At 58.9% G+C, this 15963-nt stretch overlaps 1 protein-coding gene across 33 annotated transcripts in view; it reads left to right on the forward strand.

Annotated features, from left to right (window-relative positions):
* LOC103346732 (NBPF family member NBPF4) overlaps nt 1-15963 on the forward strand; it is a 255956-nt gene that overhangs the window by 233829 nt on the left and 6164 nt on the right. For 32 of the 33 annotated variants that reach the window (XM_089310687.1, XM_089310700.1, XM_089310701.1 and 29 more), the window contains 4 exons: nt 9959-10013; nt 10773-10942; nt 11211-11450; nt 14758-14962. In XM_089310687.1, the coding sequence (XP_089166813.1) occupies nt 9959-10013; nt 10773-10942; nt 11211-11450; nt 14758-14962 (670 nt within the window). The remainder of the gene's footprint in view (nt 1-9958; nt 10014-10772; nt 10943-11210; nt 11451-14757; nt 14963-15963) is intronic. The other variant, XM_089310706.1, reaches the window with a different exon arrangement.

Here is a 15963-nt window from a genome sequence, read left to right on the forward strand (position 1 = left end):
GGGTCCGGTGCGTGTGAAGGCTTCCTTAGGGCCCTGCCACGTGAGGTGGGGCGGTTGAAGGGCGGTCCAGAGCCCCCATGGCAGGCGGGCGCCAGTCCAGGCCAGTGCCTGGAGACTCAGCGCCCTGCCTCCCGGCAAGCCTCGAGCCACCCAGACGACGGACCGTCCTTTAGGGGGTGTGGACGTCCTGGCCTGTGCGTGGGTAAGCCTAGTCCTCAGTGGGGCCTTCCCTGTCTCATTCGATTCGCAGTCGGCCCGACGGCTCTGGATCGGGAGCGGCCTTCCCTAGGTCCTGCCCTGCCCAGGTAGGTCTCCCGACCCCGTGAAGGCCCCGCCCCGGGGCTGGGATCCCGGGCAGACTTCCCCGCTATCCCGGGAGGCCCAGGGCTGGGCCGCGTGGTGCCCGCACACCCACTGCCCCCCTCGGCCCCGTGTGTCTATGGGCCCGGTGGCAGCATGGCCTCCAAGCGTGCGAGTGACACGGAGAGGGCTGTGGCCTGCCCCCACCCCTGGGGAGGCCGTCCCGGGATCCGTGCGGACCCAGTGGCCCCGTAGGACGTCCTGCAGTCCGGGTGCCTGTCCCGCTTTCCACGCGGAGGCTGACCGGAGCCTGGCCCGCAGTCACGACCCAACCACATCACTCAGCCTTCGCTGGGCGGCACGGGGACGGGTCCTCGGGGAATCCTGGGCCACTCCACAGAGGCTGCGGAGGCAGACTGTGGTGGGGGAGGGGTTCTGACGGTGGCCAGAGGGCTGTGCCACCTCGACAAGCCAGGTGCATTGGTGGTGCCAGGTGCGGCCTGGGCAGTCGATGCGTGCCGCAGAGCTCCTGCGAGGGTCCTGGAGTGCTTTGGGCGGGGTCAGAGCTCTGGGGTCCGAGTCCATTGTCTGCCCGGCCCCGGCCCGGCCGTGCCTGCGGCTCAGTCCGCGGCTCTCTCCAGCAACCCCTGCAGAGCTGAGAGCTGGCCTGTGGCGGGGGACGAGGACCGCCTCTGGGGCCCACGTGCCCATAGCCACGCAGGCACTGGCTTCCCTGGGCCGGCAGGCAGGGCCCGGGGCTCGACCACCTGCCGCGTTGGTGACCCTGCTGTGGTTTTCCTTCCCACCCCAGCGGGCCCGAACTCGAGCTGCCCCGGCTGGGGCAGTTCCCTGTCCCACGTGCAGCCATCGCGGGACCCCGTTGGCCGTGTCCTGCGGCCGGGCACGTGGCCGTGGCTTACTTCCAGGTCTGTGACAGTGCCTGGGGCCTCCGGCGGGAGGAATGCCACATCTTCCAGACCATAGACATGTTCGGTGAGTCCTCCCGGGGCAGGGTGTCCCCGCTGAGCCACTGGGGCTCATCCCTGGACAGCGCCAGTCTTCCTTCGCGGAGCCAGCCGCGAGGCTGAGTCCCGGGGCACAGGGCCGCCTGAAGCGGGGCGGGGGCGGGTGGAGCGGGGGGGCCGGCACACAGGGCCCGGGTCTTGTGAGACCCCATGGGTGGTGGGTGTGAAGCATATCCACGTTCACTGCGGTGTCCGGGTCGGGCCTGCCTCTGGGGTGTGGGTCACACTGTTTGGCCCTGCCTGACACGCAGCCTGCCAGGTCCCGCGGGGCACGTGGTTGCGGCCCCGGAGGCTATTCCAGGGCAGGGCCAGCGCCAGCGCCCGCAAGCCTGCGCGCTTCAGGCTGGCTAGGAAGAGGGGGCCACGCCAGCAGCCTTCAGCCTGCTTCCTTCCCAACCCGCAGACAGCCCCTGAAAGCCGCAGCTCCCAGCTGTGGCAAGCAGACAAGTGGTCCCTGGCTTTCGCATCAGCTGGCGGAGCGCCGCGCGCCAGAGCGCTCTGGAACGCTCTGCGTGCCCTGGGTGTTCCGTGTGCCGGGGGGAGGCCTGAGTCGCCGGCCTCGACGCCTCTCCCAGCGACCACAGCATTCTGTCTGGGAAGCCCGGCAGTTGAGAGACCCAGGGGTCCTGTGGGTGTTGGGTGTCCCCCGCCCAGCGACTGGCAGAGCGGGCAGGGAGAGTCCGCTGTGCCGCCTACGCTGCCCTTGGAATTGTGTGGGTCGGGGTTAGATTTCTGCTGTCTGCAGCCCAGGGCGGAGATGGGCGCCCCGGGACACTGAGCTGGGGTCCGGTGCGTGTGAAGGCTTCCTTAGGGCCCTGCCAGGAGAGGTGGGGCGGTTGAAGGGCGGTCCAGAGCCCCCATGGCAGGCGGGCGCCAGTCCAGGCCAGTGCCTGGAGACTCAGCGCCCTGCCTCCCGGCAAGCCTCGAGCCACCCAGACGACGGACCGTCCTTTAGGGGGTGTGGACGTCCTGGCCTGTGCGTGGGTAAGCCTAGTCCTCAGTGGGGCCTTCCCTGTCTCATTCGATTCGCAGTCGGCCCGACGGCTCTGGATCGGGAGCGGCCTTCCCTAGGTCCTGCCCTGCCCAGGTAGGTCTCCCGACCCCGTGAAGGCCCCGCCCCGGGGCTGGGATCCCGGGCAGACTTCCCCGCTATCCCGGGAGGCCCAGGGCTGGGCCGCGTGGTGCCCGCACACCCACTGCCCCCCTCGGCCCCGTGTGTCTATGGGCCCGGTGGCAGCATGGCCTCCAAGCGTGCGAGTGACACGGAGGGGGCTGTGGCCTGCCCCCACCCCTGGGGAGGCCGTCCCGGGATCCGTGCGGACCCAGTGGCCCCGTAGGACGTCCTGCAGTCCGGGTGCCTGTCCCGCTTTCCACGCGGAGGCTGACCGGAGCCTGGCCCGCAGTCACGACCCAACCACATCACTCAGCCTTCGCTGGGCGGCACGGGGACGGGTCCTCGGGGAATCCTGGGCCACTCCACAGAGGCTGCGGAGGCAGACTGTGGTGGGGGAGGGGTTCTGACGGTGGCCAGAGGGCTGTGCCACCTCGACAAGCCAGGTGCATTGGTGGTGCCAGGTGCGGCCTGGGCAGTCGATGCGTGCCGCAGAGCTCCTGCGAGGGTCCTGGAGTGCTTTGGGCGGGGTCAGAGCTCTGGGGTCCGAGTCCATTGTCTGCCCGGCCCCGGCCCGGCCGTGCCTGCGGCTCAGTCCGCGGCTCTCTCCAGCAACCCCTGCAGAGCTGAGAGCTGGCCTGTGGCGGGGGACGAGGACCGCCTCTGGGGCCCACGTGCCCATAGCCACGCAGGCACTGGCTTCCCTGGGCCGGCAGGCAGGGCCCGGGGCTCGACCACCTGCCGCGTTGGTGACCCTGCTGTGGTTTTCCTTCCCACCCCAGCGGGCCCGAACTCGAGCTGCCCCGGCTGGGGCAGTTCCCTGTCCCACGTGCAGCCATCGCGGGACCCCGTTGGCCGTGTCCTGCGGCCGGGCACGTGGCCGTGGCTTACCTCCAGGTCTGTGACAGTGCCTGGGGCCTCCGGCGGGAGGAATGCCACATCTTCCAGACCATAGACATGTTCGGTGAGTCCTCCCGGGGCAGGGTGTCCCCGCTGAGCCACTGGGGCTCATCCCTGGACAGCGCCAGTCTTCCTTCGCGGAGCCAGCCGCGAGGCTGAGTCCCGGGGCACAGGGCCGCCTGAAGCGGGGCGGGGGCGGGTGGAGCGGGGGGGCCGGCACACAGGGCCCGGGTCTTGTGAGACCCCATGGGTGGTGGGTGTGAAGCATATCCACGTTCACTGCGGTGTCCGGGTCGGGCCTGCCTCTGGGGTGTGGGTCACACTGTTTGGCCCTGCCTGACACGCAGCCTGCCAGGTCCCGCGGGGCACGTGGTTGCGGCCCCGGAGGCTATTCCAGGGCAGGGCCAGCGCCAGCGCCCGCAAGCCTGCGCGCTTCAGGCTGGCTAGGAAGAGGGGGCCACGCCAGCAGCCTTCAGCCTGCTTCCTTCCCAACCCGCAGACAGCCCCTGAAAGCCGCAGCTCCCAGCTGTGGCAAGCAGACAAGTGGTCCCTGGCTTTCGCATCAGCTGGCGGAGCGCCGCGCGCCAGAGCGCTCTGGAACGCTCTGCGTGCCCTGGGTGTTCCGTGTGCCGGGGGGAGGCCTGAGTCGCCGGCCTCGACGCCTCTCCCAGCGACCACAGCATTCTGTCTGGGAAGCCCGGCAGTTGAGAGACCCAGGGGTCCTGTGGGTGTTGGGTGTCCCCCGCCCAGCGACTGGCAGAGCGGGCAGGGAGAGTCCGCTGTGCCGCCTACGCTGCCCTTGGAATTGTGTGGGTCGGGGTTAGATTTCTGCTGTCTGCAGCCCAGGGCGGAGATGGGCGCCCCGGGACACTGAGCTGGGGTCCGGTGCGTGTGAAGGCTTCCTTAGGGCCCTGCCAGGAGAGGTGGGGCGGTTGAAGGGCGGTCCAGAGCCCCCATGGCAGGCGGGCGCCAGTCCAGGCCAGTGCCTGGAGACTCAGCGCCCTGCCTCCCGGCAAGCCTCGAGCCACCCAGACGACGGACCGTCCTTTAGGGGGTGTGGACGTCCTGGCCTGTGCGTGGGTAAGCCTAGTCCTCAGTGGGGCCTTCCCTGTCTCATTCGATTCGCAGTCGGCCCGACGGCTCTGGATCGGGAGCGGCCTTCCCTAGGTCCTGCCCTGCCCAGGTAGGTCTCCCGACCCCGTGAAGGCCCCGCCCCGGGGCTGGGATCCCGGGCAGACTTCCCCGCTATCCCGGGAGGCCCAGGGCTGGGCCGCGTGGTGCCCGCACACCCACTGCCCCCCTCGGCCCCGTGTGTCTATGGGCCCGGTGGCAGCATGGCCTCCAAGCGTGCGAGTGACACGGAGGGGGCTGTGGCCTGCCCCCACCCCTGGGGAGGCCGTCCCGGGATCCGTGCGGACCCAGTGGCCCCGTAGGACGTCCTGCAGTCCGGGTGGCTGTCCCGCTTTCCACGCGGAGGCTGACCGGAGCCTGGCCCGCAGTCACGACCCAACCACATCACTCAGCCTTCGCTGGGCGGCACGGGGACGGGTCCTCGGGGAATCCTGGGCCACTCCACAGAGGCTGCGGAGGCAGACTGTGGTGGGGGAGGGGTTCTGACGGTGGCCAGAGGGCTGTGCCACCTCGACAAGCCAGGTGCATTGGTGGTGCCAGGTGCGGCCTGGGCAGTCGATGCGTGCCGCAGAGCTCCTGCGAGGGTCCTGGAGTGCTTTGGGCGGGGTCAGAGCTCTGGGGTCCGAGTCCATTGTCTGCCCGGCCCCGGCCCGGCCGTGCCTGCGGCTCAGTCCGCGGCTCTCTCCAGCAACCCCTGCAGAGCTGAGAGCTGGCCTGTGGCGGGGGACGAGGACCGCCTCTGGGGCCCACGTGCCCATAGCCACGCAGGCACTGGCTTCCCTGGGCCGGCAGGCAGGGCCCGGGGCTCGACCACCTGCCGCGTTGGTGACCCTGCTGTGGTTTTCCTTCCCACCCCAGCGGGCCCGAACTCGAGCTGCCCCGGCTGGGGCAGTTCCCTGTCCCACGTGCAGCCATCGCGGGACCCCGTTGGCCGTGTCCTGCGGCCGGGCACGTGGCCGTGGCTTACCTCCAGGTCTGTGACAGTGCCTGGGGCCTCCGGCGGGAGGAATGCCACATCTTCCAGACCATAGACATGTTCGGTGAGTCCTCCCGGGGCAGGGTGTCCCCGCTGAGCCACTGGGGCTCATCCCTGGACAGCGCCAGTCTTCCTTCGCGGAGCCAGCCGCGAGGCTGAGTCCCGGGGCACAGGGCCGCCTGAAGCGGGGCGGGGGCGGGTGGAGCGGGGGGGCCGGCACACAGGGCCCGGGTCTTGTGAGACCCCATGGGTGGTGGGTGTGAAGCATATCCACGTTCACTGCGGTGTCCGGGTCGGGCCTGCCTCTGGGGTGTGGGTCACACTGTTTGGCCCTGCCTGACACGCAGCCTGCCAGGTCCCGCGGGGCACGTGGTTGCGGCCCCGGAGGCTATTCCAGGGCAGGGCCAGCGCCAGCGCCCGCAAGCCTGCGCGCTTCAGGCTGGCTAGGAAGAGGGGGCCACGCCAGCAGCCTTCAGCCTGCTTCCTTCCCAACCCGCAGACAGCCCCTGAAAGCCGCAGCTCCCAGCTGTGGCAAGCAGACAAGTGGTCCCTGGCTTTCGCATCAGCTGGCGGAGCGCCGCGCGCCAGAGCGCTCTGGAACGCTCTGCGTGCCCTGGGTGTTCCGTGTGCCGGGGGGAGGCCTGAGTCGCCGGCCTCGACGCCTCTCCCAGCGACCACAGCATTCTGTCTGGGAAGCCCGGCAGTTGAGAGACCCAGGGGTCCTGTGGGTGTTGGGTGTCCCCCGCCCAGCGACTGGCAGAGCGGGCAGGGAGAGTCCGCTGTGCCGCCTACGCTGCCCTTGGAATTGTGTGGGTCGGGGTTAGATTTCTGCTGTCTGCAGCCCAGGGCGGAGATGGGCGCCCCGGGACACTGAGCTGGGGTCCGGTGCGTGTGAAGGCTTCCTTAGGGCCCTGCCAGGAGAGGTGGGGCGGTTGAAGGGCGGTCCAGAGCCCCCATGGCAGGCGGGCGCCAGTCCAGGCCAGTGCCTGGAGACTCAGCGCCCTGCCTCCCGGCAAGCCTCGAGCCACCCAGACGACGGACCGTCCTTTAGGGGGTGTGGACGTCCTGGCCTGTGCGTGGGTAAGCCTAGTCCTCAGTGGGGCCTTCCCTGTCTCATTCGATTCGCAGTCGGCCCGACGGCTCTGGATCGGGAGCGGCCTTCCCTAGGTCCTGCCCTGCCCAGGTAGGTCTCCCGACCCCGTGAAGGCCCCGCCCCGGGGCTGGGATCCCGGGCAGACTTCCCCGCTATCCCGGGAGGCCCAGGGCTGGGCCGCGTGGTGCCCGCACACCCACTGCCCCCCTCGGCCCCGTGTGTCTATGGGCCCGGTGGCAGCATGGCCTCCAAGCGTGCGAGTGACACGGAGGGGGCTGTGGCCTGCCCCCACCCCTGGGGAGGCCGTCCCGGGATCCGTGCGGACCCAGTGGCCCCGTAGGACGTCCTGCAGTCCGGGTGGCTGTCCCGCTTTCCACGCGGAGGCTGACCGGAGCCTGGCCCGCAGTCACGACCCAACCACATCACTCAGCCTTCGCTGGGCGGCACGGGGACGGGTCCTCGGGGAATCCTGGGCCACTCCACAGAGGCTGCGGAGGCAGACTGTGGTGGGGGAGGGGTTCTGACGGTGGCCAGAGGGCTGTGCCACCTCGACAAGCCAGGTGCATTGGTGGTGCCAGGTGCGGCCTGGGCAGTCGATGCGTGCCGCAGAGCTCCTGCGAGGGTCCTGGAGTGCTTTGGGCGGGGTCAGAGCTCTGGGGTCCGAGTCCATTGTCTGCCCGGCCCCGGCCCGGCCGTGCCTGCGGCTCAGTCCGCGGCTCTCTCCAGCAACCCCTGCAGAGCTGAGAGCTGGCCTGTGGCGGGGGACGAGGACCGCCTCTGGGGCCCACGTGCCCATAGCCACGCAGGCACTGGCTTCCCTGGGCCGGCAGGCAGGGCCCGGGGCTCGACCACCTGCCGCGTTGGTGACCCTGCTGTGGTTTTCCTTCCCACCCCAGCGGGCCCGAACTCGAGCTGCCCCGGCTGGGGCAGTTCCCTGTCCCACGTGCAGCCATCGCGGGACCCCGTTGGCCGTGTCCTGCGGCCGGGCACGTGGCCGTGGCTTACCTCCAGGTCTGTGACAGTGCCTGGGGCCTCCGGCGGGAGGAATGCCACATCTTCCAGACCATAGACATGTTCGGTGAGTCCTCCCGGGGCAGGGTGTCCCCGCTGAGCCACTGGGGCTCATCCCTGGACAGCGCCAGTCTTCCTTCGCGGAGCCAGCCGCGAGGCTGAGTCCCGGGGCACAGGGCCGCCTGAAGCGGGGCGGGGGCGGGTGGAGCGGGGGGGCCGGCACACAGGGCCCGGGTCTTGTGAGACCCCATGGGTGGTGGGTGTGAAGCATATCCACGTTCACTGCGGTGTCCGGGTCGGGCCTGCCTCTGGGGTGTGGGTCACACTGTTTGGCCCTGCCTGAGACGCAGCCTGCCAGGTCCCTCGGGGCACTTCGTTGCCATATCCATGTTCACTTTGGTTTCTGGCTTGGGCCGGCCCCCTGAGTTGGGACACAATGTTTGGCCCTGAGACACAGCCTGCCAAGTAGGCTCTTCCAGGGCAGCTGCCTGCAAGCCTGCGTGCTTCAGGTTGGCTAGGACGCAGGGTGCACTACAGCAGCCTTCCACCTGCTTCCTACACAACCTGGAGACACCCCTTGAAATCCGCAGCTCCCAGCTCTCGCATGTTCCTGAGGCTTTGGCCATGATGGTGAGTACTCCCATGGAAAGGTGCTCCTTTGAGCCTCACAGTGTCTCTCTAGTTCATAGCCATGTGTCCACCCTGCTGCCGCTTGTCCTGAATCAGTATGGCAGAATGTGATGGGCTGAAGCAAGGCACCGTGCTCAATGGTGTGAGTCCCCAGCTTGTAGCATCTGGAGTATCTCTGTGGTCAGTGCGGGTCTGCTGGTTGGTTCAGCCCCTGGACTTTGAGTTATACCTGTATCCCCTGAGATCTCCACCATGAGTTCATTTCATGTCATGTCATCCTAAGCACCTCCTCCATTGAGAGTTGTGGAGTTGTGAGGCCCAAGGCCTCTCCTGTGTGACATTCATGCGTTGGTGTCTCTCACTTGGTTGATTCCTTGATTCTTAGGTCTTGCCTGGCTCCACTTGACTGTGCTCTCAGGTCATGATACCCAAGGCAGGTGGAGCAACATCACACTGGCCTCTGGGCCTCCCACCGGTGAGGCACCAGTGAGGTACCTGTCTGGACTGTGGTGTAGGAGCAAAGGACATATGTGCCAATTGCTGTCTCCCCTGAGATTCATGCCCTGATTGGCACTCCCTTCTGGCCATGGTCCCAGGTGTCCTCATCCACCTCTGGCTCCTAGAAATCCCTGAAGTAAACCACGTGGATGAGTAAGTTCATGAGTCCTCTAGAAAGCTTACCCAATCGTCAGTGTTCCACCACCCACCACCAGGCTCTGTATTTAAACCTTCGGCCTGAGAGGGCCTGCTGATGTAGAAGGTTTCTGGGTGGCTCCAGAAGTCCCAGTGGGCCAGAGGCTCTATAGACTTGATGGCTCTGTTCAGTGGCAGTACACACACACAAAATGGTGTGTCACCGGCACCTGAACACCGGATGGGAGAGGACTGGATTTCAGCCTTGCCTCCCGGAGGCCACTGAAGCTACTGGTGGTTGTGACATGGGCGGGTGGGGGGTTCTTAAGGTAGTCTAAGGGTTTGCACACACCCAGGACAGAGTAAGTGTACGTGATATCCTGCCAAAACACAGAGAAACCAAGAGAGTGGGATCCCCTGGCTCCCAGGAAGGTAGACTAGCTGGTGTCTTTATGGTTTATCCTTTTGTGGTCCTTATTGTGGTAAAACAGGTTAAGCCACCACCTGCAACACTGGCATCCCATTGGGTATCAGTTTGTGTCCCAGCTGCTTCAACTTCAACTAATGGCCGCTCTCTCTCTCTCTAACTCTGCATTTCAAAAAATAAATAAATAAATAAATAAATAAATCTTTAAAAAACAAAAAAACTGGATGGCGCCGTGGCTCAATAGGCTAATCCTCTGCTGTGGCACCAGCACACCAGGTTCTAGTCCCAGTCAGAGTGCCAGATTCTATCCCGGTTGCTCCTCTTACTGTCCAGCTCTCTTGCTGTGGCCCGGGAGTGCAGTAGAGGATGGCCCAAGTGCTTGGGCCCTGCATCTGCATGGGAAACCAGGAGAAGCACCTGGCTCCTGGTTTCGGATCAGCGCGGTGCACTGGCCGCAGCACGCTGGCCGCAACGGCCATTGGGGGGTGAACCAATGGAAAAGGAAGACCTTTGTCTCTCTCTCTCACTGTCCACTCTGCCTGTCAAAAAACAAACAAACAAAAAACTTACCTTTTTTTGCCTCCCTTGATATTCCTGAGTCAGACACTCACTCTCCCAATGCATGTAAATTTACCTGTAGCATTCCAGTCAGACACTGTGTGACACAGTTACTTGTACTGGGATCTTAATGTGCCTTTTACTGTCTGATTTTTATTTGTAGTGTACCAGATGTACGAAGAGAAGGTAGCAGGTTATCTTGGTCCTAACAAACCCAAGTAAGTCTCCAACTTCTGTTACTGCTTACTTTGTTTCAACACTTGGGGAATCTAACTCCAGGGAGAAAACAGCATGTGTTGGGGTGACTCACCGTTACCCCTCAAGCCCATAGCCGAATGTTTGTAGGAACAAAGTTATTCCTTATCATGTGAGCGACCTGCAAGTTTCCATTGTTTTCCCCACTCTCTCCCTTGGATTAACTACAGGGCAAGCGCAGGTCAACCAGCCTACTCAGGGAGTTTGGTCAGTCCTGGCCACTGCCCTGCCACACTCAAGGCAGGGTGATCCCTTTCTGCCCTCAGCTTGTTGCCCGTGTGTATTTTTGCCTTCCACTGATAACACAAAATGAGATGGGACCTGACCTCGTCAGATGGTGGGCAACAGGCTGGGGTGAGAAACCTGGGGTGCTAAAGCACCTCCTCAGCAGGTGCATCTTTGTGACTGAAGCCTGCACACTTCATGCCTTCATTGGTTTCTCACATGACCAGTAGTAGGTTCTGTTTGGCTCATTAGTATCAGTGGAGAGGGTGCCAATGGTGGGTGGCACAGCTTTTTTCCTGAGTAGCTCACTGCCCCTGTCCCTCAGTCTCGGGCTCTGTCTGCACTCCCACTGTGAGGCTTCAGCTTGATCAAGCAGTGAGCCACTGGATGGGCTCCCTTTCCTTTGGTGACAGAACCTTTGCCCTGCTGTTTAAGCCAGGAAGGTCGTGGGAAGATTGCTCCTTTTGTTAATTTCTTATTCCCTTCCGCACCTCCAGGGTCTGTCTGAAGCTGCCCAAACCAGAACAGCCTGAGTTCCTGCTCAGCCCAGTGGCGTGTCCATATCCATCTTTAACCATGCCATCACTTGTGGATTGCACCTGCCGCACTGCTGGCAGTGACTGGGGTCGTGTGCAGGTGCCACACTTCTGCCTGTTTGTTTCTGCTAGTGAGTATTCCCAAGGAAATTTGGCCAAGTTCATAATGATCTCCCTGTGTGAAAACAGGACATGTACCCTACACAGTTCTCCCCTTGCCATTCAGTGTAGTTTTGCACACCGAGCCTAAGGCACATTGTGTTCAGGGAGTTGTACGATAGAGTTAAGGCACCATCATCATTTAGTCTGCAGCCATTGCTTCCTGTTTGTCCAAATTCATGTACACATCACCCAGTATTTACTCTCATGTCTGTACTTAAATCCCTCCTCTCCTTTCAGGTGGCACATTGAAGGCTTGTCCTCAGAAACACTTGAATGGAATACTAGGTTGTCACCTGTCGAAGGTGCCAGTCTCACATGCAGAGTTGTGGGTGAGACTACAGGGATACACCTGTCTTCAAGTCCCAGTGGATCCGCAATTAGCCTCTGGTAGCAATGAGGCCAGGCATAGTGATTCCTCCAGCACCTGCAGCTTTGCAGAAAACATCGATTCAAGAAACCAGTTGTTGCTCCACAAAGGTAAGAAAGAAAAGGGCACAGGAAGCTTCCATTGATACATGGATTTTCACTGTGTATGGGTGAAGGAGACAATTCAGACCCCGTCGTGTTCTCTGAGGGTCAAGTTGAAGTCTGCAGTGCTGTAACATGGTAAAGTGAGCCAATGCCTGATTTTAAGCATCCGCTCTGCCTCCAGGTCATCGGCTTCCCAAATATTTTATGTTGAACTTGGCCAAGTTACTTATCACTGGCATTTATATCTCATCCCCCATTTCAGACTGTGCTGTTATTAAGCACCATAATTTCCAGAGTGACTGGCTAAGAATAGCTCAGTATCCTCTTTAGGTGTTTAGTGACTCGTCGTTTAATTTGCATATAGTTGAAGACTAACAAAGTGATCTTGTACTTTTGTTCCACGTGCAAATCAACCATGTTTGTAGTGTAACTTCCCAGGGACTGTCTTTGATAAGACAAGTGACTGACTTACTTTCCCTCCCTCCATCCCTCCCTCCCTCCCTTCCCTTTTCTGTCTCTCTCTCTATTTTTCCTTTCTCCCTCTGTTGCTCTTTTTTCTCCCTTCTATCTTCCTTCCCTCCCTCCCTTCTTTCCTTTCTCTCTTTCTCTTTCTCTCACTCTCACTCTCTCTCTCTCTTTCCTTCTTTATCTTTCTCCTTTCATTCTTGCTTCCTCAACATTCCCTTCTAAGCCAATTTTCCTCTGTCAGACACTTTCAGCCACAAGGTGAGAGCCATATTCTTGTCAGTGTACATTCTAGGCCCTCACCTTGGTTTCCTGATTAATTCAACTTATTTTCTGGTCCCCTCTCTTTTTGAAATGAACAGGAGCCTTCATACATGAAGTGATCGGGCTCGTTTCTGACTCTTCCTGGAATTTATCAGCTCCGCTCATCTCCATAGCATGTCCCAGTTTCTTGCCCACAGTGATCCACTTCTGCTCAGATTTCCTTACAACTGAGCCTTGGACCCTCCTGCCCATCCTACCTGGATCCTGTCCATCCTTTTCCCTGCCTCTATGGTTGCCTGTGGCTTATGTCTGCTGCAGCCTACCTTCTAGAAAGGAGGGGACTGGTGTGCTCAGGAGGAGGAATATGTCTCATGTGACAGTGACCACCAGTTGACTCTTTGGGAGAGGGCTCCTGGCCAGTGCTCAGTGAGAGGCAGGCATACATACTCTCTGCCACATGTGCCATGATACCTTGTCCCTCCCAACTCCTCTTTACTTCCCCTGATCTTTTACTTCTCCTTGGATTCTCACAGTACCAGCACAGCTCACCCACTGGCTCAGTCACTCTCTTCCTGTTCACACTCAAGGTCACTCTCTTCCTGTTCACATTCAAGGGATAATTGGCTGAGCAATGGTAGGTTCGAGGCAAGACTTTGCAGTCTAGGGTGCTTTGAAAGGGCTTTGCAGATTTTGACACCAACCATACTGTGCTTTCTATCTGGTGCATAGCAGGTTGTGTTACTGACAACATATATTTCTCTCACTCTTCCTAAATCTTTTTTTTTTTATTTCCAACCTATTGTGAAAGCTGTCAGAATGCAGGAGCCCAAATTTCCAAAACCCCAGTTAAGGTCATTTTTTGATATAGTATGTACACACACACATGACACTGCGAGTGCTTCAGGATGTTCATGGAATGCCATGGGTGTTGTGGCATAGTGGATAACTGCCCCTTTGGGCTGTCCATGTTCTTTGTCAGTGTACCTAGGTACAAATTTATCTTCTGTCTCTGATCCAGCTCCTTGCTACTGTGTACCCTGGGAGGCAGCATGTGATGACTCAGTTAGTTGGGTGCCTGCCCTGGATGTGGGAGGCTGAGATAATGTTCCTGGCTCCTAGGTTTGGCCTAGCCCATTCTTAGCTGTTGCAGATATTTGGGGAGTGAAAAAGTACATGGTTGATTCCTCCCTCTCACTCTGACATTCTGTGTAACTGTCACTCTTGAATTTTCATTGAAATGAAAATAAATGGGGCCGGTCTCGTGGCGTAGTTGGTGAATCCTCCACCTGCGGTGCCAGCATCCCATATGGATGCTGGTTCTAGTCCCATCTGCCCCTTTTCCAATCCAGCTCTCTGCTATGGCTTGGTAAAGCAAGATGGTCCAAGTGCTTGGGCCCTTGTACCCACATGATAAACTGGGAGCAACCATCTGGCTCCTGGCTTTAGACAGGCAAATCTCCAACCATTGCTGCCATCTGAGGAGTGAACCAATGGAAGGAAGACCTTTCTCTGTCTCTCCCTCTCACTGTCTGTAACTCTCCCTCTCAAATAAAAATAAATAAATACATCTTTTTTAAAAAGAAAAAGGAAATAAATATTTAAAAAGATGTTCATGGAAAATGGAATTAAACATGAGTTCTGTATGTCACAGAAACTTTTTGAAATCCTTGCACTGTGTGGTCATAATATGCATTTCCATAAACTTTCTAAAGAACACTCCAAAATATATTTGTCCTTGTATGTTCCTGAATTCCATGATATATATCATATTATTTTCAGTAATGTTACATATAATATGCTCATATGAAGTGTATAATGATACATGTTTTTCATCTTCTCCAATTTTCCTTATAATTTTGCTCTTATGGGTTTTCCTATGACTTTTATATAACTCAATTTTTAGGTGACATCTCCATTCCTAGTAGCACAACCTCTGTCTAGTATGATTAGCCCTTGCTTTTGTCCTATGAATCTGAGAACTATTTGTTTTCATTTGCTCCAATTTTCTTAATTTTTTTTTGTCAAACAGCAGTAGGTTTGCCTATTGGCAATCTTATCCTGAAATCATTTCTAAGGAAGGCCAATGATAAGAAAATGCAAAAGCATCTCTATTGGCTTCCCTTGCCCCTTGGACTTTCTTGTCCAAGGTCACTTTGCTTATCCAGTGTCCACCTTGGTGGAAGTGTGTGTCAGAATAAGGTCATATTGGCTGGCGCTGCGGCTCACTAGACTAATCCTCTGCCTGCGGCGCCAGCACCCCAGATTCTAGTTCCGGATTGGGCACTGGATTCTGTCCCGTTTGCTCCTCTTCCAGTCCAGCTCTCTGCTGTGGCCCAGGAAGGCAGTGGAGAACGGCCCAAGTGCTTGGGCCCTGCACCCGCTTGGGAGACCAGGAGGAAGCACCTGGCTCCTGGCTTCAGATCGGCACAGTGCACTAGGGGGTGAACCAATGGAAGGAAGACCTTTCTCTCTCTCTCTCTCTCTCTCTCTCTCTCTCTCTCTGCCTAACTCTGCCTGTCAAAAAGAAAACAAAAGAATAAGGTCATATAACAGTGGATATTGTTGCCTGTGGTTTCATTTGCAGTGCCTGTTACTGATGGCTATCTTGCGAGCAATCCCAAGCAGGATAATACCATTGAGGGGTCAGCTACCAACAGCCATGCAAGCCAAGTCACTGCCCACCCTGTGGGCTCCGATGTCCTAAGAAAAGAGATGATCCAAAGAAAATGCCATTTTAGCAAATGGAGATTATCATACCGTATCCCTGGATTTCCACTTGAGGTGCAGAGGTAATCACGACTGTTATTCTTAGATGCATTTATTCTGTATTGCTCTCTCTATATATGAGTGCTTTACCTCATTTCCCTCCCCCCAATTTTTTCTTTCCCTGATTTGTTCTCTCCATCATCTGCAGTAACTTCTGTCTAGTCTTCCTTCTATTTTCCATTTGTAATGGCAGGGGAATGTGCCCTGGTTCTTGATTTCTTTCAATATAGAAATAGGGAAAGAGTCCAAGATGCAAAGTCGTAGTATTTTATTAGGCCAGTGAGAGAACAAAGGGAGGTGGGAGAAAGCTGCAGAGCTAGATGTCCAGTAGGGGAGTGTAATTGTGGGTCTCTAATAGGTACCCTAACTTCAGTTTCATCTGTGTCACTGGTGTGGCCACCAGGACATGGGTGTGGGAGTCACTGGGCTGTGATCTACCTGGGAAGGGGCTGTGGTAGGAGGGGTCCAGCCATTCCGTGCATTTTTTGAGCACTGAAGGCACATGACTGGTAGAGTCCTGGTGAGCATGCAAAATGGGAAGCATCATAAGTGGGGGAGAAGGGAAATTCACCAGCTTCCAGAGCATGCCTGTCCCTGCCTAAATCCTCCTATCATTACACATGGATTGCCAACCAGTCACTGTCATCTGCATCTCCTTGGCTGTACTCTAAGCTCTGCTCTTTCCCCATAGCTGCTGTCCTCATTATCCCACTCACAGACCTAGAGTCAAATTTGCCTTCAGATCCAGTGTTCAAGGGATTACCATGACCCAGTAGCCACACTTCAGGGACACACTCAAGCTACAATGAGGCAGACTTCATTAGATGGTACAATAAAGAGACATTGGTCAAAAGGTAAACTTAAGGGAGGGTGTTATGGCACATGCAGTCAAGCCACAGCTTGGGATGCCTGCATCCGTATTGGTGTGCTGCCTCAAACCCTGGCTACTGTACTTGCAATCTAGCTTCATAGTAATGGTTCTGGGAAATACATGGATGATGACCCACATATTTGGGTCCCTGCC

Source organism: Oryctolagus cuniculus, chromosome 12, assembly GCF_051225735.1.
Source record: "Oryctolagus cuniculus isolate XC-2025 breed Fujian yellow rabbit chromosome 12, ASM5122573v1, whole genome shotgun sequence".
Lineage (NCBI taxonomy): Eukaryota > Metazoa > Chordata > Mammalia > Lagomorpha > Leporidae > Oryctolagus > Oryctolagus cuniculus.